The sequence below is a fragment of the Lissotriton helveticus genome, chromosome 3_1 (genome assembly GCF_964261635.1).
Source record: "Lissotriton helveticus chromosome 3_1, aLisHel1.1, whole genome shotgun sequence".
Classification (NCBI taxonomy): Eukaryota; Metazoa; Chordata; class Amphibia; order Caudata; family Salamandridae; genus Lissotriton; species Lissotriton helveticus.
The window spans coordinates 287498381-287519742 of record NC_136061.1 but is presented as its reverse complement, the minus strand read 5'-3'; the positions used below and the strand labels follow the sequence as shown (position 1 = coordinate 287519742).

Sequence of the window (21362 nt, the reverse complement as noted above, 5' to 3'; positions counted from 1 at the left end):
CAAGACATTGTCTTTGAAAATGCATTAGGTTTTTCTGCGACTTCCAAGCCTGCAAATAACATATCTTTCTAATTTTGATCAAAATGGCTGTCTTTAAACCTAGGCCTGGGCAAAATTTAAATTACGGGGGCATAATTTGCAAACTTTCTGGCATTTCATGTTGGGCATTTTATTCGCAACAACACCATTATGCGACGTGGTGTAATTTGAGATCACTCAAATAAAACAAATCTCATCGCTATGGCACTGGGACAATGTGAATAGACCGAACAGGAGCTGCTCTGGTTCACGGCGCTGTGTTTTGTGCGGTTTTTTTTTATCGTAAAGCAGGTCGACTCATCTGCTTAGGACATTAGAATGCAAGTTCATTCTTCAAAAAACAAACACAAATTCCAGATTTGCATAATTTCGCAGAATATTCCAAAATTTCACATAATTACACAATAGGAAATTACACGGATTTCTAACACCCCTATTTACAACCAGTTGCACAGATTAACACTGTCAATATTTTACTTCTCCTTTTTACTTTCAAACTGCATTTTATGATGATTTTGACGTTTTTCTTGTAGTTGGATCAGAGAAAGCGTTGGTCACTTGATTGAACGGGAATATGAATCTTCATGTAAAGTGTGGAACGGAAAGGAAATGCTCACCATTTTGCACAATATGGGAATAACCAATGCAACATTTCCTAATCTTCAGGTAGGCCAAATCCTCTTTCTACAATTTATGCATCGATATTCTGCTGATTCTCAGTTCTTTGGAGCCTGAATGAAATGTTAAAGCCTACTAGGAAAGATGTCAGCATAGAACGTCTAGTAGATATCTAGCAAAGTATTTGAGCCCTCCAGTGAGCCACTTGAAGTTTGAAGTCGCCTAAAATACTGTGATGTATTTTTTTCCAATGTATCCCTCCTGGTTGAGGTAATCATCTTGTACGGCCACCTCTCATTAAGTATATAGGCACCATTTAGACAACTTTTATGTAAATATATCCTATGTGGATATCTTCATAATCTGTAATTTTTTTTTTTTTTTTTTGCAGAGTTTTATATAGTGCGAACTAGAACCGAACCGAATCAGTTATCAGAGCGCTTTACATAGCACCAGTTACGTTACATGAGGACACACTTTCATTTTAGGCACGGGGAGATTAAGTGATTTGTCCAGAATCACAGGGGGTTTTTGGCGTCGTTACCGAGACTCGAACCCAGATCCCCAGGTCCGAGGTCGAGCGCCTTAGCGCTCTCCCCTAATGAATCTAGCTCTCCAGCACAACCATTATCCTAAATTCCAGATGCAGAAATTCCTGTATAACACGTGGAAGCCTGCATTCTCTGTATAAAAGTCTAATTTCTTTATCACATTTGAGATGTGGCATTTCTGGCCACCTACAATAAGGAAATAGTGGAGCGGCTCAGTGGTAATAAGTTATTATAGTTGAGTTATGATGTCATATTGTCTGCTGCCAGAGCCAGCAGCAAAGGTGAAAGACAGGTCACGGAACATATTTACAGCTGCATTTTAAATATCTATTCATTCTTTTGAAGAAAAAAGTATTTATTAAAGGCAACATGTTTACTTTTTTGTACAGGAAAGATACATTCTCTTTGCATGTTTCTGTACATTCTGAGATACAGCATGTTTTCTGTTCAGGCCCATACAGGCCACATTTATTTATCTGTAACACAGCGTTAAGCCTACAACCTCTCGTAGAGGCCGGCCGCGTTTGCAATAGTTCTTATGCTCGCGTATCAACTGGAGGCGGCTCAAAGCCTTAACACGGCGCCATGCCTACAACTCTCTCAAGAGAGCCGGCCGCGAGGCGTATGGAGGAGTAAACAAAAGCTCAGCACACGCAGGCATACGCCCGTGATGCATGGGAGGTAGGTAGCAGGCAACTAGCCCAACTGCAGTAAACAGCCCAACAGGGCACAACTGTCTCAGAGCGAGACGAAGGCCAGAGTGGCAAGTAGGAAGAAAGAAAGAAGACGGAGCAAGAGAATCTGAGGTCAGGGAGTAGAGAGAGGGGAAGGGATAGGGATAGTGGCTGTGGGTGGCGTGTCTGGGGGCAAAGTGGGGGGGCATGCGCTGCAGCGCGGGACCCCGTAGTGTGCCTAACACTCAAGGACACAGCCTGGCAGGATCCGCAGTGGCAATAGCGTCCTCAAAGAGGCCTAGCGTGCGGAGTCTAGGGGGCATGTATCGTGCATGTTGTATCGAACAGAGGTATCGCACTAGGGGTTTCCAAACTGTTGTAAAGCGTGTGTCTCTCAGCTGTAGCCTAGCCGTGAGCAGTTCCAGCGCGAGTACCTGCCAAAGGCGTACAAACCAGGATGCTATGGGCGGCGCTTCAGTACGTTTCCAATACAGGGCTATGAGTTGCTTAGCCGCACCTAGCATGTGGAGTGCGAGTACCCAGTCGCTGCGGGTGAGTGCCTTAAGTGTGCTAGGGTGAATGCCGAGTAGTATTGTGGATACTTCTTCAGGTAAGGGGAAACCCAGCACCCCTCTGATATGGCTAAGTACCTCCTTCCAAAAGATTGTCAAAGTTGGACACGCCCACCATAGATGCACAAAGTCACCAGTTGCAGAGCTACATCTCCAGCACATCGGCGAGACTCTAGGGAACATTTTGCTAAGGCGCAGCGGAGTGTAGTACCATTGGGTGAGCAATTTATAGGCATTTTCCTGCTGCGGGACGCTGCGGTAGATTTTGGGTATATCGCGTCACAGCCTGGTCCACTGGGAGGGCTCGATGTCTGCTCCCGCCGCCAGCTGCCATTGCTTCTGGTACGGGTGCGCAGGGATTGACTTAGGGTGTTGTAGTATGTGGTATATTTGCGAAATTAGTCCCTTCAGCCCCCCGAGAGAGCGCGCCAGCTTTTCGAAGGGTGTGAAAGCCCTGGTGGCCGCCTGGTATACTACGTCGCCCGCAGTCCAATGACGTAGCTGGGTGTGCTGGAAACCAGCCGACGGGGGGAGTCTGAACTCCTCCTTGCAGTCCTCCCAGGTCTTGGGCAGGCCCCCGAGGAAAAGGTCCCCAATGACTCTGCAGTCTCCCTGCGTCCACTCATCAAACGCACGGGTTCTGTGGGCTGGAGGGAATTGCGAGTGACCCGCTATCGGGGTGTGCGGAGACGGGAACGTTGTGAGGCCCCTGGGCACGGCAACAGTGTCCCACATGTCCAGGACCGTTTTTGTAGGGACTGCTATGTAGGCACTCCTGGAGCGCGCCGCCCGCGGAAGCCACGGCAGGTCCCATATAGTGCGTCCCGTGACCGCCCGGTCCATGTGGAACCAGTGCTTGTCACTTGCACGCGCACCCCACTCTACTACGAAGCGCAGGTGCGCTGCCCAGTAGTAATGAACCAAGTTGGGGCACGCCAGGCCGCCCCTGTCCCTCGGCTCCATAAGGATTTTCTGCGAGAACCGGGGGTGTTTCCCGCCCCAGATGAAGGAAGTGATCTCTCGCTGGAGGCTCCGGATGCAGTGAAGCGGAATCGGGGTGGGCAGACACTGAAAAACATACAAAATTTTGGCAGAATCGACATTTTGACCGCGTTTAGGCGCCCCAGCCAGGAAATCATCAGAGGTCTCCACCTCCGGAGGTCCTCCAGAACCGCTTTACGACACTCCGTCCAGTTTACCGAAGACCAGGAGTCCAGGTGGGGGGTCAGTGTGAGGCCCAGGTATTTGATATGGCTCTCCGCCCACTGGTAGGGCACCATCTCCTTCAGCGGTTGGAGCTCATCCGCGGGTATAGTGAGGTTGAGCGCCCAGGACTTGGTATGATTTATTTTGAGGCCCGATGCCTGTTCATATAGACACAGAACCTCGTGAAGCGCCGGCAGGGATTCACTGGGGTGTGTGAGAGTGAGGATCAAGTCGTCGGCAAATAGCGCCACTTTGTTGTCCCTCCCCCCGTGGGCTATTCCATGTATTCTGTGGTCGCGCCGTATCATTGCCGCTAGTGGTTTCACCGCGAGGGCGAACAAGAGCGGCGAGAGCGGGCACCCCTGCCTTGTACCCCTCTATGTATCTGCAGCGGCGGCGTTAGTTGGCCGTTCACTCTGACCCTGGCTTGCGGCCCAAGGTACGGGGCCATAATGCTAGTTATCATTCTAGGACCTAGACCGAGCCTCCGGAGCACCGCCCTCAAGAAGGTCCAGTCCACCCGGTCGAAGGCCTTCTCCGCGTCAAGCGAGAGACGGCAAGCCGGAATGTCCCAGTGTCGTGCCTTGCCCACTAGGTGCGCCAGTCGGCGTACATTGTCCGCCCCTTGTCGGTCCCTGATGAAGCCCACCTGATCCGGGTCCACAAGCCCCGGCATGTAGGGGTCTAATCGCTTGGACAGGATCTTGGTATAGATCTTCAGATCCGCATTTAAGAGGGCGATAGGTCTGTAGGAAGCACAGAGCGCAGGATCTTTTCCGGGTTTCGGGATCAACGCAATCTCCGCCATTCCCATGTCGGAGGACGGACCAGACGCGTCGGAGAAGGAGTGGTAGAGCCTGAGCAGATAGGGACGGAGCTGGGTTTGGAACACTTGATAAAAGATCAACGGGAGTCCATCCGGTCCTGGGGTTTTCCCGGTGGGGAGTTCCTTAATGGCCGCCGAGACCTCCTCTTCCAAGATGGGTTCCTCCAGTTCCGCAGCACAAGCCGGCGGCAACGGAGTCCCCTCGTAGTCGTCGAGGACCGCTGCTCGCGCCTCCTGCGATGTGGGTGCCCCCGCGTACAGGGAGGTGTAGTAGGCCACGAAGGCGTCCTGTTTTGTCTTCTCCGTGACGGCCGTGGAGCCATCTTGACAGTGGAGTTTAGCGATATGGGCTCTGGCTGTTCTCGCTCTCAGCCGTCTGGCCAACATACGCCCCACCTTGTCTCCGCCCTCATAATATTTTTGCTTCAGCGCTAATAAGAAGTATTCTGCCTTGTTAGTGCGTAGAAGACGCAATTGTCCCCTGAGGTTAGCTAGCTTCCGTCTGGACGCTAGGGTAGATCGAGTCCTGTCCTGCGCCTCCGCCTGTTTGATTTCGCCCGTAAGCTTAGACTCCAGCTTGTGGGTCTCCCGTCGTCTTGCGATCGCTAGGGACGTGATGTGTCCCCGTATGGTGGCCTTAAAGGCGTCCCATACTACCGGGAGGGGTGTCTCGGGTAGATCATTGACGGTGAAATACGAGTCTATGGCTTCGCGGATGCTATTCACATCGTCCGGGTCTCGGAGGACACCCGGTGGGAGGGTCCAGCGTCGCTCCCGAGGACCGCATGCCAGGGGGTCCTGCAACGTAAGCTCCACATGCGCGTGGTCCGACAACGAGATATCCGAGATGGCAGCTTGCAGCTTGTCCCGGGCAAGGTCTAGGGAGGTGAAAATGTAGTCGATGCGCGAGTATGTTCGGTGGGAGTGGGAATAAAAGGTGTAGTCTCGGACCCCCGGGTTGTGGTAGCGCCACGCGTCGACCAGTCCCAAGTCCGTGATCTGAGCGTAGAGGATATCGCTCCCGCGCCGCCGCACGCGGTTTCCCCGCGATCTATATCTGAGTCCCACACTAGGTTAAAATCTCCACCCAGGATTGTACGCGGTTCCTCAGACTTGAAGTGGGCCCTCAGGAGTGACTGGAGATATTTGTCCTGCGACTGGTTGGGTGCGTATACATTACCTAGGGTGTACTGTATCCCCCCCATCTGCACCGCAACCCGGATGAAGCGCCCATCACTGCTCTTGTATGGTTTGGTGGGCCCCTGTCTACAGCCCGCTCTACACAGGATTGCCACCCCCGCCGTCTTGGTGTCAGCCGACGCCCAGAATTGTGTGGGGTATCTAGGGTGTGCCATGCGCTTAGTGTCCCCCCGTAGGAGATGCGTCTCCTGTAAAAATATGATGTCGGGGGAGTGATGGAGAAGGTAGCGCCATATCTGGTTCCTTTTGTTGGGGGAGTTCAGCCCCTTGACATTGAGCGATAGGATCTTTAGGGGCCTGGGAGCAGTCACCGCCATAACACTAGGGGGGATGTTGCCGCTTTATCACCCAGCACCCTCCACCCCGCAGGAGTGGGAATAATCACCTCCCTCTGCCACCACTGCTGCATTTCCATGTGTGCATCCGCAAGAACCTCGGGACTGCCACCCCACCCGAGGGCAAAAAGGGGAATATCATAGGGACAGCTCGGGAGAAAAGTAGGAGAAGTAGATAGAGTGGGAAAACAAAGAGAACAGAGAGAGTAAGGAACCACGACGGGCCAACAGGGCCCTAGCACAATGTCCCATGTTCCGGACATCCTCTACCCGAGGGTTTGGATGGTCTCAGGAATGTCACTTCCTAAGGGACAGAATGGGGGGGGATCTGTTGAGAATATAGGTCCCAGTAGCCACGGAGCCCGTCTGCCCCGCTGCCCAGGGCGAATTCGGGGGAAGTGAGTCCAATGCATCTCAAGAACGGGGAAGGCTTAATAGCTTCTACAGGAGTACCTGGGTCCAGCGACGGGGGCAAGTTCCCGTAGCAAAAGGCCCCCAGGACGTATCCTCTCGATCACCCCAAGGGGCCCAACAGCTGACCATGGCATCATCAGCCCGTCCGAGCCGCGCCTACTGTCCAGTTGTCCCCCTGTAGAGATTCGGCAGGTTGTAGGGCTAAGCATGCGCTTCCCCCTTGTTGCCGGGGTGCGGGAGTTCGTGCAAACTGCAGGAGTGTAGGTGGCGCCATAACGCCCATCAGTGAGCGTACGGTCGCAGAGGTTCCCATTCCCGCACAGGTGTTTGTAGTGGCAGTTCCCTCGGCGATCGGTGGTCATCTAGGCGTGGAGACTGGCCAATCGGGGGTCACGGCGTATGAGGTTTCGCGGGGCGCTCCTCGCGGTCGCTCTCAAGGGAGCGAATGTGGTCTATGATGTCTTGCTTGGCCTGGGATGTGGAGAGGTCGTCCTTCGGGGTCGACCGGCGACGCCGGGTCACCGTGGTCCGTTCCGGTCGAGCCGGGGGTCTCTCCTGTCGCCTGGGGTGGGACGGGCTATGTTCGGGGGATTCCGAGAGTCCAATCAGTTGCGCCGCCTCATTGTAGGCGGAGTGTTCTGCGCATGTCACCCCAGCGAAAGATCAGGGCGAAGGGGTGCCCCCACTGATAGGGGATGTCGAGAGCCCGTAGTTTTTCCGTCACAGGGCGGAAGACTCTCCTTCTATGCAGCGTGTTGGGTGCCAGATCTTGGTAGATTTGGATCTTATGCCCTCCGAATTGTAGGTCCTGTTTGTCTCTTGCCGCTTTCATTATAGCCTCCTTCTCCGTGAAGTAGTGCACTCGGGTAATTATATCCGGGAGAAGGCCCGTCTTGCCTCCTGCGCTGAAGACTCGATGTGCGCGGTCCAGAATTGGTAGGGAGGCCCCCTCTCCGCCTCGCACCTCGTGTAGGAGCTGAGCCGTGTAGGCCATGATGTCAGTCCCTTCCTTTCCGAGTGGTACGCCACGGATTCGGAGGTTGTTGCGGCGCCCCCTATTCTCAAGGTCCTCCTGTTTGATCTGGAGCTCGATGTTTTGCTCCTCCAGGGCCGCCACCCTCTGCCACAACTGCTCGACATCCTCAGTGCGCGTGTCGACAATTTTTTCAAGGCCATCGACCCTGTCTCCCAGTTCAGTGACGTCTTTGCGCATTTCTTTGACGCAGGTATGCACCTCGGCCCGTAGGGACCCTATCTCGGATTTTAAGTCTGCCATAAAAGAGGCATGAAGGCCTGGGTCACCGGGGGAGAGTCGGTGACAGGCGGCGGCGTTTCTTCGTTTAGGGCCGACGCCCCTGCTTTGCCCCACATGGCAACCACCGACGTGCCCTTGGATGTCGTCGCCGGGTCCGCCCTGCTCCCTCCTCTGCCTCGGGTCATCGTCCACCCGGAGCGTAATGTCCCTCGTTGCGGGCACGGCTCCTCGATGGCGTCGCCGGGGTGTGGGGATAGTGCGGAGCGCCACCAGTCCTCCACTCTCCACCCAGGTACTCCCCCACGTGCAAGCTCGCTCTGTCCGTAAGGAGGGGTGTAGAGCTGGGTCCTCCTGTCGCCACCAGCACGCCGCACAGGCCAGCCCCCCCCTCAGGCTCCGGGTGTCACTCCTCTCGTCCCTCGGGGAATGGCGTCGCCTTCTGGGAGTGGCGCTGGTCACCCCGGGGCCCCACAGTCAGCGCAGGGGTACTCACAGGTCTGCCGCAGCTCTGTTCCCCCGCTCCAGTCCGGCCGGTCCAACCCCGGGGGCGCAGATGCCTGTGGTCACAGCGGCCGGAGGGACCGAGATGCCAGGCAGGGCCCAGTCCAGGAGGCTCAGGACGGCAGGCGGCGTGGGCAGCGGCCCCCGCCGCAGTCCAGCAGCACCGGGCAGCGGTGGCGCTCTAGTCCCCAGGTAGGGGCTGGGGGAGCTCTAGCGCGGGAAAGTTCGCTGGGCACACCGGCCTCCGCGTCTGCCGGTCCCCTGTCACCCCCAACTGGGTCGCCTGGGCAGATCCAATGGGCCTCCCTCCTCGTGCAGGATGGGCCGGAGGGGCGTCTCAAGCGCTGTGTTGGAAGCGCTAGTTGCACCGCTGCAGACCACCGCGGGGCTCGGGGACCGCCGCCATCTTAAAGTCAGGCAAATCCTGGCCGGCTCCAGCCCTCCGCAGCAGCTCACTCCAGGGACTCTTACCCCAGGGACGAGTGGAGGTGGTGGCCGGGCGCTCCTCTCCTCCCCACAGTCTCGCAGGAGGCTCTCGCTGGTTTGGGGGGGTCCAGTGCAGCCCTCGGCGTCAGGCTAGGCTGCAACGACGGGGCGGCGCCATCTTCGGCCTCACGCAATGCCGGAGCGCGCTCCGCGAGGAGGCTGCAGGTCGGCTCCCAGGCATCCACGGGCTCAAGCCCGGCAACCGGGGGGCACCCCGCGGGGTGGGGCAGCACAGTCCACGGTCCCCAGCCTCCGCCAGGGGATAGGGCATCCGCAGAGGCGCAGTCACCCAGGCGCCGGTCTCCCGTCACAGGACCAAGATGGCGGGCGGGCCCCCCGGCAATAAGACGTCCAAGCCCTCCTGTGCTCCCCTGCCTCCCTCGCCGGGTCTGCCTCGCCAGTGGCCGCCCCACGCTCCAGACACCAGCAGCTGTGCAGGTACTCCTTTCAGTAGCCCCCGAATGTCGCTGTAATAGGCTAATGCAGGCAACGGTGCGACAGAGCTCGCCCGTGGCACGTCCGATCACATTGCAGTCTTGGCCACGCCCCACAGCATGTTTTATATTGTTACTTACATTAAACTGATACTAATATTTGTTCTTGAAATATTTTAATTAATTATTTGTTGTTTGTATAGTTTACTATTACAGCCTATGCCATGTTATTCATGTCTGCAACCGTACTATTTCTGTCCTGTGAAGTAGCAAGACATTACAGATTTAAGCAGTTTTTGAGGAGGGTGACGGTGTGACCATGTGTTATAAGGAATAAAATACCATCTGTCGTACATTAAAAGCATATTGCAATTCACATCGAAATTCCATTACCTTATAAGGGAAGTCTGTCTTTGGCCTTGTTCCTGTACTTGGCCATGGACTCCTCTGTGACTTGCAATAGCCTTATAATTTAAGGCTGGGATACTTTGTTAGTAGTTGCATCATATGGGAATCCTAATAAATATTCTGCCACCAAAATTGAAACATTTCTGTGCATGCGAACCAGTAATTTGTTGTCTGACTTCTTCACATTACCAACTTTTAATGAACCTGTAGGACGATTGTGATAGATTTGAATCTCTCTATACTATTATAAGCATTTGTGTGCAGAGTTATGCCAATAGCATCTCTAGTTATTTGGCAAAAAGGTACCTAATTACGTGGGTGGGTTGCCGGCATCAGAAATACTTATCTTGTTGTATATGATATAAGTAATGGCAAATTAGGAGCAACATACTGCAGCATTGTTACTTTGCTATATTCACTTTTAGGACATTAACTATAACATAACATGAATTTGTAAAGAATAACAGAAGGAAATATTTTTGGAATACACATCTTACTTACTTAAAATAGACATCTGTGTAATCAAAATTAAGAAAGGTACCTTCAAGTGATACCTTACTTTCTGCCTTTTAGAATAAATTAGTTTGTTTAAAATATACAAGTTTTGGCAATTAGAAAACAGTACAATTGCATCTAAATTGGTTTTTTTAAAATAAAAGGTGTATCTCTTTTATTTTTGCCACACCAGCAATGTTTTAAAACCTGCCGCTGGATGTCATGTGGAGTTTATAGAGTTTTCATAGAGTTGGCTTGCTCATATTATCACGGTTTTCCGAGTTTCCCACAAGAAGCATATTTTCAGCACTTAGGTGTCACTTATATTTTTATTGAGTGTATCACAAATTAACGATTTAAGATTGATTGGGGAAAATATATCACATATCAACGTGGATGTAAAATCTGCATTAACAATACCATGTTTAAAATTAAAATGAGTTCCTTTCAACAATAATATTAAATCTCAAGTGGATCAAGGAAATATTTTAGATAAAGAGATTTTAGTATAAGTGCAGTTTTTGTTTTTCGGAGGAGCTCAATATGTGTTTGCATATTGCTGTTTGTAGCATGAATCTATTGTAGATTCACATGCTGTGTACACTCCTTCCACCTTGTGTTGTGGCCAGAAGCAAAAGCTTATTTTTTTATAATATTCTCCCAGCTTCATACTTGACTAAGATGATGCTTCTCCGTTATATCCTGAAGCCCACAATGCACTGGAAAACATACTCAATTTTCTATTATATTTTTCCTGCCTTTTCTTCCCGACATGTTAAACTGTGTTTTAGAACCACACAAGGAAATATTAAAGTAGACTGCACCAAGGAGTAAATTGAGAGCTGTGCTCCACGTGGCACCAAAGTACTCACAAAACTGTTTTTTTTTTTATTGCGTGAGCTCAGGTGGCATACAAATGACTCCCGAAGCGAAGTGATACCCCTCTTTGTTATGCTTCCGATGCAACATCCACTTTCCTTTATATTTAGCCTGCAACTTTTTTTCCCAGAAAAGATGGCAGCTGTAAGTGTAAAGCGTATCAGGCGTTTACGTGCAAAAGACAACCTGATTGTAAAGTCAAGTGCATTGGGCCTATTGCGTCATGCTAGCACAATTTGTTTTTTGATTGAGCCTGCGCCGGTGACATCAAAATGGCTCCAGAAGACAGGTGGGAGCTTGGAGTTTATGGTAATGGGAAACACCCCCCTTTGGTTCTGCTTCCGAAGGCACATCCATAGCAGTGCTGTCTACAAATACACAAATAAATAAATTCACAGCAGAAGTATGATAGAAACACGTCAAACCAAAGGCCTAATCAGTGCCATCAAGTAGGAAGATTGCCCTGGAAGGGACGCTTCCACTCATGTCAGTCCTGCATCAAGGATGATTCCAGGACCTTGGTATGACCTCAAGTCAAGGCTGCGTTGAGTTGAAAGGATATATCAACTTAAGTACGTTCATGAAACAGAGCTTATGAATATACCGCTTATTGCTCAAGGCCAAAAACCGGTCCTGAAAAGAAATATGACAAAACTTTTATTTGAAGAAGCTGTATGTTCAGGACCTAGAGTTTGTCCAATTAGCTAGAATAGAATCACATAATAAATTTCGAGTCGACCTAGAACTTCTATTTTCAACAAGTGATGAATGGAATACACATCCCCTCCAGTCAGGCCACATCCTACATCTCTACCTCCTGACATAGATGAAAAGGAACAGTATGCAGACCAAGGCCAAAATTAGGCGGAGGGTGGGAGGAGAATGAATCCTGGAACTACAAAATGGATGTACTTACACCACAAATAGATACTTTATTCATACCCCATTAGACCATCACGTCTTCGCGAAACATATCAATATTGTGCAGTAATACAAACAGTGGCCTTCCAACGTGAGATGGAAAGAAACGTGGAGAAAAGACATCTTCAGGAATGAAAGAACAGATCAATATTTACAAATACCTAAGACAATTTCAAAATCCACCAAAATTAGCTGAGACGGCCCTGTCAAGACACGGGCTTTCACTCCCAGGATTTAATGCAAGTGTAAAATTGCTTATCATCTAATTTAGAATTGAATATTTCTTAGAGCTGTGGGCCTTATGGCACAAATATTGCCTACATTTGTAAGCATAATGCATTTGTAAATTTCATGTTCTTCTCTCAGGCATCTTGATGCTGACATAACAGATGTTTAATATTACTCAATTTAGTGGTATCTCTTATCGACCTTGGACGGATGAAAGGCTGAGTAGACTTGCTGAGATACAAACCTATGAACATGATGCCAAGCACAGTTCCTGGAGTGGGTGCATTTGTCTACTGAGCCACTAGTTCAGTGGCCACTCATTGACTGTCTCCTGATACGGATGGCAAAAGCATAGATGTTATAGGTAAATGTGTGGCGATGATGCAGGAGTCGGGTGTAGCTATCATTGGTACAGCAGGTGCAGAGGCACCAGGTCCCATTCAGCCCTGATAATTGATGTATTTCACTACCCCAACAGTAGTCAAATGCGCCATTTTCCTTTCTTTCATCAGGGTCGATGGCAAGCTGGCCACGCTACTGGCAAGATTTAGCTTCTAGCCATCTGAAAAGCTATGCTTTGCAGGTATGACAAATGTTAATGGGGAGTGGTGAAGTCTATCTCAAAACCCCGCCAATAACAGAGATAGCACGAAAGGGCAAATCCATCTTGAATTAGAAGCAGCAGACACTTTTAGCCCTCAGCTCACCAAATGCATCTTCTGTGTGTTCGTGTTAACTCAGGGATTCTGGCTTTCGTCTAGAATTCCAAATGCTCTTGCTGAAGCTGCCTTGTGACTGGGAACACTTGTTAGGACCCAAGTTTGAGGAGGTTTTGTTAAAAATTGAACAGGCTTTTAAAACAGCTAAGTCAAATTAGGCACTGCAGCACCACCACTCGTATTATCTTGAGCCGTAGAAGAGGCACCCTGCCCTGGATCACAAAGCACCACAGCAGACTTTACAATTCGAAATGACCTTTTCACAGAAGGTCTTCCCTTTGCTAAAGGACTTTGACTTCAGGATGACCCTCGACCTCAAGGATGCATAATGTCACCTCCAAGTGCATCCAGCATACTTGACTGTGTGTCAGACCTGTGCAGAGAGATATTTGGAATCAAGTCACCCCAATGGCTGTGACTGACGTTCTGCTGCCAGAATATGCATCTATACCCATATCTGGGCGAGAGGCTGGTCAATGACAAGTTTTTTTTATCATTGCCAATACAATCAAGGCAAAAATTAAAATGCTTGACAAACTATGGTTCAGTAGGAATGTGCCAAAATCTCTTCTTCATCCACAGCATGAATGCAGGCATTTCTGAGAATGATTCTCCTGGAGTCACCTCCTCTTGCCCTTGTGCACGTCGTGTGCATACTGGACGCAATGGCCTTGGTTCAAAATGCCTGACTCCAGCATCCGCACACTGGTAACTGGTGACAAAGGTGTTGGGAGTATCTGGTATTCGTAACGCCAAATGCCCAGAGCAAATTACAAGGTTGTAACTTGCATAGTCTCATGATAGGCAGCTGCCACAGGTACCTGTCCTTTCGCTCGCGATGCAGACAGGCTGGGACACTTACTTGAATGACCTCTCAATGCATGAGAGGTGGCTTTGAAGAAGGCAGATTTTAATGTGAATCGAATTGAGAGCAGTAGCCTTAAAATATTTACAAACAAAACCTAAAAGAAAAATTGTTGTTTTTCGAATTCCCAACAGGAAAACCATGTGCTACTGACTGGATGACAGTATTAAAGGAAATGGAGTAAGTCGGTCCCCACAGTTTCCAGATGTCACAGAAAGCATAGGAGATGTAGAATTGGGGTCTAGAATCATGCGTCTTCTGTTCAGTTATGTGGTATGCATGGAGAATGATCTTTCAGCCAAACTAAGCAGCAATCACTAAGAAACAACCCACACTACTATACAGATGTACAAAAAAATGGAACTATCTGCTTGCAACACGTCGAAAATGAATGGCAAAAGTTTGCCTCCACTTGTCTGCAAAACTAGGACGTATGTATTGGGTCTGTGCATTATTGTCGCCTCAAAGGGTTCCCCTGGAAGATAGGTTTTTCTACTTGCCATCACTTCTTAACCATAGAGGAGCGGTATATGCACATACACGTCAGTCAGAGAGTTCTTCACCAATGTGCTATCGGTAGCGGAACACTTACTACACATTCTGATTATGAGAAGTACTAGCATGTGTTACTTTGCAGAGTGGCTACATGGTCCTCTGTCTGTACATTTACAAAATACTACAGTGTACCTAGTCAACCTGGCAGAACTACTGTACTACTGGGCTACCATATGTTTGGTCATATTTCAATCTACCACATGTCCACCTCCAATTTCTAGGAGGCAGAAAGCCTGCTTTAAAGTCTATGTAATTAACAATAGGAGCTTGCTAAAAATGGAAAATATAACTTATTTGTAATAACCTGTGTTGAGCTTGTTCTGTTGTAGATTAAAATGCAACCTTGCCACCCTGAGCATTGCAAGAAAAGCTTAAGACATATATTGTCTGCATGTCTTACGAGAACACAAACACACGCTACTGTAGGTAACAAATTAAGCTGGATTGGAGTCTGTTTCAAAATGCAAAGTGAGCTTAAGGGGGAAGTAGGCTTAAGTCCTTCGATTAATGCCTGCAGCCAAAACAAAGTGCCTCATTATGATAGTGGTAGGACCAGTGCCCGACCACCCTCGCAGCGGGATTGAGACTGTCCGACAAGTAGCTCCCACCTGCCAAGTAGCCCGGAAAAGGGCTGCAGCACAAGGCGCAGTAGAAAAAGGCATGTTTTCAAACATCTATGCACCGTGTGCCAGGCACCGTATGGTGCCGGGTACATGGTGCATGGGTGGCACACGGTGCATGGATGTTTGGAGGAGCACCACATGTGGCCTCCTGGCCACTGAGTAGTGACCCTTGGGAGGGCGAGGCCCTGCTTGTGTCCCCCAAAATCCCTTTCCATCTGTCTTTACATGACGGTGGGACCGCCATGTAAAGGCCGAGGGAAAGGGAAATCATAATCCCTACGGTGATGCCTGCGCAGGCACTGCCTCCATTGTAGGGATTACAGTCCGATCGCTGCCCCGACAGGCTCCTATTGGAGGCAGCGGTCTTTCCCCCGCGACCACTGTGGTCTGACCGCCAGTATTGTAATTCGGCAGTCGGGCTGCTGCCCTGGCTGTCTGGCAGACCGCCACCAACGGCCAGATTCTAGAAACAGTCGTACTTCTCTGAACCCCTCACCAGATGACAAGTGTGCACAGGTGAGTGTTTAATGTATCTACATTTTTTGTTTCCCTCTTGTAATTTGCTTTACACAAAGCACAAATACATCTCCCTTGCCTGCTGGTATGTGTAGATGTATCCTCATGATATGCCTCAGATCCTGGGTGGAAATGAGAGCAGAGAGCGTAGTTCCCTGCCTTGAAGACAGGCCTAAAGAGACACAGACAGTAGTGTGGGCATACACTCGATGTTTGCAGTGCTGAACTCCATGACAGTGGCTTCAAGAGCATAGCCAAACCATAATGATTCCACGTGGTGGCCCTGTATCATTGCCATTTCCCTCCCAGACGAGCACAGAGGCAACAACTTATTATGTCTGACTCCTTTATAAGGAAGATGCAAAAGTCAGTGTGGATTGTACATAGCTCAGTTTGTGGTGTACGCGTCAAATATTCCATAACATACCAGTTGATAGATGACCTGGACGTCTGCATCCATTGTGGAATTGTTCTTCTGACTGCTGCGGACGTATCCGTAAAAATGGCCATGTCAATTGTAACACAAATGATTATAGCCTAGAGGTGTGCATTTTTTGATGTTGATGTCCAATACTCTCCTTGACTCTTCATGATTTCTCCTCCAGACTGATCTTTCAAGCTCCCTCTCCACTTCTGGTCCGCTGTACTTGTGGTACAAGGAGGACGTTCAGTTCAGAAAGGATTACCAAGCATGTCCCAACAATGTGCACACTTTAGAACTCCTTTTTCATTTTCTGAGATATTTATGAATCAAGGATATGCCAGGTGATGCAAACAAAATACAGTGCATCAGAAAGCACCTTCATAATATATCTTATGAATAAGTATATGCACATTTGTGTGGAAGAAAGTATACACAAGAAAAGAAAGGGAAGCATTGCACAACTTAAGTGATTTAAGCTAAGGACAATAAAAACAAGAGGGGAAGGAATAAATGTGGACTGGGGTGAGGAGATTAAGCACTGGCTGTGGAATAAGGTAAGAGCGCATGTTGACCCATAGAAATGGGTAATATTTTGTTGGGGTCTAAAGATGCGAGGCAATGTGGAATTTAAAGTGGGAACGGTTGCGCTGATTTAAGCTGATATGAATTGACATGTAAAAGCATTGTCAAGGAGAAGGAAGTCGCTCTTCATGGGGATTTGGATTTGTTTTCGCATGAACAGGTCTAATTTATTCCATAGCTTGTGTGCTCTTTAGGTCTTATAAGTGTTCTTAAGAACATTGTTGTGAGCACTTCTGGTAAAGCACGCCCACGCCTTTGAACTTTCTCTATGTGTGATTTCTGTTTTCTAGAGAAATCTTGCTAAGGTCATTGAAAAGGAAGAGAATGTGACGTTGGTGCATGGCCAGCAGGAGGCAGTGAAGATTCACACCATCAGCCCTAAGTCACAGATGGTGCTCAAAAGTCTCTTTCTGGTTTTTGAGTTTCTTTTCAGACATGACAGCAGGTAAGATATGCGTGGCAGATATGGATTTGTGTTATAATCCTACCTTTCATTTGAATATTTGTATTGGAGTTGTGGAAAAGTGCATGGTGAGATGTTCTATCCCTAGGGTAACAAGAGTAAGTTTGAATCCATCCTAGATTTACAGGACATTCTCTTCAGATAAATGATATGCAATCAACATAAATAACTTGTATTTTTCGTAGTTGCTAGTGATCCAGAAAGTCTCGCATGGAAGACGGCCTCCTCTTGACCACATTGAGAGGAAGAAAAATGTTTGAAGCTTTAAGGGCATGTACTGTAATTGTTAACTTAGAATACAAGGGGGGAGATATACAGGTGTTATCCTGCAACTGTTTTGATGTTGGTTTAATACATGAGTACCAGTGGAATATAGTTGGTGCCAGTGGACTTTCTCAACTTGTTTTGCTTTTGGAAATACGTTTGGATAAATTACCACACACATTTGGCAAGATAATGTAATATATTGGTAGGGTTTTCTGCCCTGGTGAATATCTGCATCATTTCCAACTGCATCCAGATGGAATAATCATCACCTTGCTGCTCCTTACTTGTTAGCTCTCCAAGGCTTTAAGCTAAAAGTTTGATATTTATCAAACGGGTCTATTGGTGGCACGGATGGTAGTATACTGTAGACTCTTTTCTGAAAGAAAGGACATATGTGTACATTCTGCTAGGAATCAAGGCAGTTTAAGTGTTTAATAAACTCAAGTCATAATCGAGCAAATCAAAGTGAAGTAGGTGTTTACATATAGCCTGGCACATAGAGGAATAAAGAAGACACAGTGGCCACAGGAAGGAGAAGGTGAGAAGCTGTGGTAAGGATCTCATCTCCCCGTAGGGTCTCTATGATTTTCAGAAGATGAGTTGCAAGGAAGAGCTAAGATGCTTGTCTGTTAAAGGGAAATTTCTGATATCTCCGATGGCTGCACATTCCCAGAACTTCAAATGTGCAGCAGCTCCTACTCCTCAGCTGCGCTTGGCTTGAATCTTGCCTTGAAGTGCTAAAAAACAAAGCAGTTTTCATATGTGATATTATTATTGGCACTAGTTAGTCATAACAGGTTTGCTTCAGCACCTTCAAACTCTGCCCTTGCACATCTTAATGTGAAAATTAGCTGCAGCGACATTTCACCAACTAGCACAGCTGCGTAGGCTTTTGTGATGGACCTCATGAACGTGGCAGTTGGGATCTTCGAGTGGCTTCGGCATTCAAATGGCTACGGTATTCAGAACTACAGCTTAAGCCAAGAGTCGTTGTGCCTCAATTCATCATCACAAAACCTAGGGACACATCATTGCTTGTTACAAACATTGACTTGATTGAGTAGCCCGATCACCCTTAATCCATTGATTGAGCAGCCACATCAACTCTTTAAGCCCATCAATAGAAAATGTGAGGTTTAAAGTAATAGCTTGCTAGATCCACTTATCTGATGGTATGCTATATTCCAGCTATGCTAAGCTCTTAGGAGATGGCAGGAATTGTCAGATTTGTCCACAGGCCATCCACCCCTAGTGTAAAATGTTTAGAACTAAACTCAAATAAGCCTCCATTTGCGCCTACTACACAATTTGCCAACAGCAGCCAGTGGTAGCATGAGAGGAAGGTATTTAACTGGACATAGGAATAAAGCCTGCATCAGTACAGAGGAGAGATTGTGGAGTCTTGACCAGCGATAATGGAAAACACTAAAGCTAAACATCTTCTGACCATCTCATATTCATTTAGAGCGGGCAGCAATGGAGGGGATAAATAAGCTTTTCTTCTCCTTGTCAGCCATGGTAGAAGAGATAGAGAAGTTGCCAAAAATCCAATCTAGGAAAAGGGGAACTCCCAAATTCCAGTCACAGAGTATAAATTGAAGATTTTGAGCAGAGCTCAAAGGAGACTCCCTAGCACAATGTGAGGTAGAAAATCTGAGGGGCAAGAGGTTCTCTCAGGAGTATTCTAGTGGGTGAGGACAGCTGATTGGTTCAGGGAAAATGTTGGGCCTTTTTACATAACAAAGGCTATGGGTTGCAAAAGAGAAATGGGCCTAGGCCTCTTTTCAGTTTGCTATACTGCTATGCATTGGTTTTTTTATGTACCGGAGACTCCCGTCTCGACGACTGGGTATAATTCAGGCATGTGAATCTATGAAAGCTTCCAATACTGGAGAACTACAGTTACAGGTAAGTAACTTGTTTTCTTTTAGTGGGATGCTACACACTCTTAATTCAGAAATGGAGACTTTGGAAGAAAAAATGAAAGCCTTTAATGAGGGTGTAAACAGCATAGACAAAAACCTGAAATACCTGCTCTGAAATGTATGACGGAACACTCTTTTGCTACGAAACATCTACAGGCTAAGGCTGAGGATCTTGAGAATAGATCAAGACAAAGTAACCTAAGAAGTCTGTGTAGGGATTCTGCTCCTACACAGAACTGTGCACAGATACCCAGGACCTCAGTGAATTGTGGTGTACCAAAAAACTCACCTAAGTGCCTAGAAACCCTAACCAGCTAGCATCCGTGTCACATTAGCTCTTCGTCCTATAGCAAAGGAACCAATGATTAGACAACACAGAACATGCGACTTTGGTTATACTCGGGAATGGTGGGAAGCAAGAACACTCTTTCATTATACTCTCATACCAGTCCACAACAGGAGTATAAAAGAGACACGGAAAGGTTAAAATATTTATTTTAACGACGTGCTCTAAGATGCAGTATTTTTGCTAACATAAGCAGACATTTGATTAGAAATAATATGATCAGCATTGTTACAATTCCATAAAACACAAAAGGAAAAATCATATTACAATGATGGTGAAAATAGGTCCTATAGCGCCTAGTAATTCACCCTCCCTAGGTAGGAACTATGTTTTATAAAATATAGAAGGTCTCTTAGGCTTGTTTGGGGGATTATTAAGTGCACGCTGAACGCTATTAAGGTGGGATAGCCAGTTCCGGCCTGTACCCAAAACTCTTGCTGTCAAGGATTGCTTTAAGTCACGGTTCATCCGCTCCACAATGCTATTGCCCTCAGGCTGAAATGGAGACGAAAATTTGACTTGGACCCCCAATGAACGCATGACATCCTTATATGCCTTAGAGGCAAACGCTGGACCCTGGTCAGAAAAGAAAGTACCACACGCAAAAATTCCCACAAAGACACGCAAATCCCTTACGACAGTTCGAGAATCAGCACTCCTTTCTGACCAAAATCACACAAAGCGTGTGCACAAATCAACTGCAACTAAGATGTACTTATACGCAGTATCAGAGGAAAAAGGACCGCAGTGATCCAAATAAACACACGCAAGTGGTTTGTTGGGTATGTACAACTGCGTCTGGGGCGGGCGTGCAGCAGTAGAATGTTTTAATCTGCTGACAAATGTCACAGTGAAGGACATAATCACGCATCTGTTTGTAAATCCCCGCCACCAGTAACGCTGCTGTAGGAGTGATACAATAGCTGACACGCCGGCATGCGCTGAGGCCATCCCCTAGTGATCCACTGTAATCAAAGTCTGCCTGCGGTCCGCGTAGTTAATTTTCACATAAGGAACTTTATCTGGACTTAAATGATAAGAGTATTTAGAAGGGAAACCTTTCAGGTAATTACATCCCTTCTCTGTTGCAGCTATAGCTGCCAAGATGTCATCATCAGTCTTACTTTTGGAACGTGTAACTGCTGCTACTGAATATGTTGTAACTGCTGTCTTCGCCGCCTCATGGGCAAGACTATTGCCAACAGCGTGAACTCCAACACGCTGGTGATCAAGAGTATGAATCACAAACACGAGTGGGATCCATTCTTTTAGTTCAGCCACTCGAACCCAGATCATTTTATGTTTTATTGTGCAACCTTTGGAATCACAAAAGGCATTTTGAGTCCAAAAGAATAAATTGTCATTGTATGATTGTACACAGTAGTAAGAGTCACTTACGAGAAGAGCAGTCACACTAGGATCTGCGTACTCCAATGCAAGCATTGGAGCACGAAGCCCTACCAGTTGGGCGGTACAGTCCCCTAATGTCTGTGTATGCACGACATCGGACTTGAATTCACCATCCACCATTGTACTAACCACTATTGCACAGGCTGAAACATAGGCGTATCTAGAACCCGTAGCCGGTTGTGTGGAACCGTCAGTGTAAATGATACAATGGAAATCCTCCAAGGGCCGCATGCTCAGAGGAGCAGGATGAACAAATTCATACTGCAAAAACTCTTGAGTCTGCAGAGAGGAATCAAAAATGAACGTGATATCCGGAGATGTCAAGGACATAGCCCATTGTATCCAACATTAGTGCAAAGCTTTTGAATTAGGTACACTGGCTTTCGTCACTTCCTCCAAAGCAGGATACGGAGTAACAACCAAAATGCGCTTTCCCTGCGACAGTGCACATTGCTTAAGAATCGCCATTTGCACTGCTGTCAAAACTTTTTCCACATTGGAAAACCGCAACTCAGCCGAAGTGTACAAGTGTGACTTGTAGGCGATAGGGTCTGTGTCACCCTCATTAAAAGTCAGGTACGTGAAACCCACCGCCCCAGGTTGGTGTGGTTATCACGAGTTAGCA

General features: G+C 48.0%; 1 protein-coding gene across 1 annotated transcript in view; it reads left to right on the top strand.

Annotated features, from left to right (window-relative positions):
* The window catches only part of BRIP1 (BRCA1 interacting DNA helicase 1), a 1630984-nt gene that overhangs the window by 665904 nt on the left and 943718 nt on the right, over window positions 1-21362 (top strand). Inside the window, exons 10-11 of the mRNA XM_078679817.1 lie at window positions 573-705; window positions 16617-16771. Coding sequence (XP_078535943.1) covers window positions 573-705; window positions 16617-16771 — 288 coding nt within the window. The remainder of the gene's footprint in view (window positions 1-572; window positions 706-16616; window positions 16772-21362) is intronic.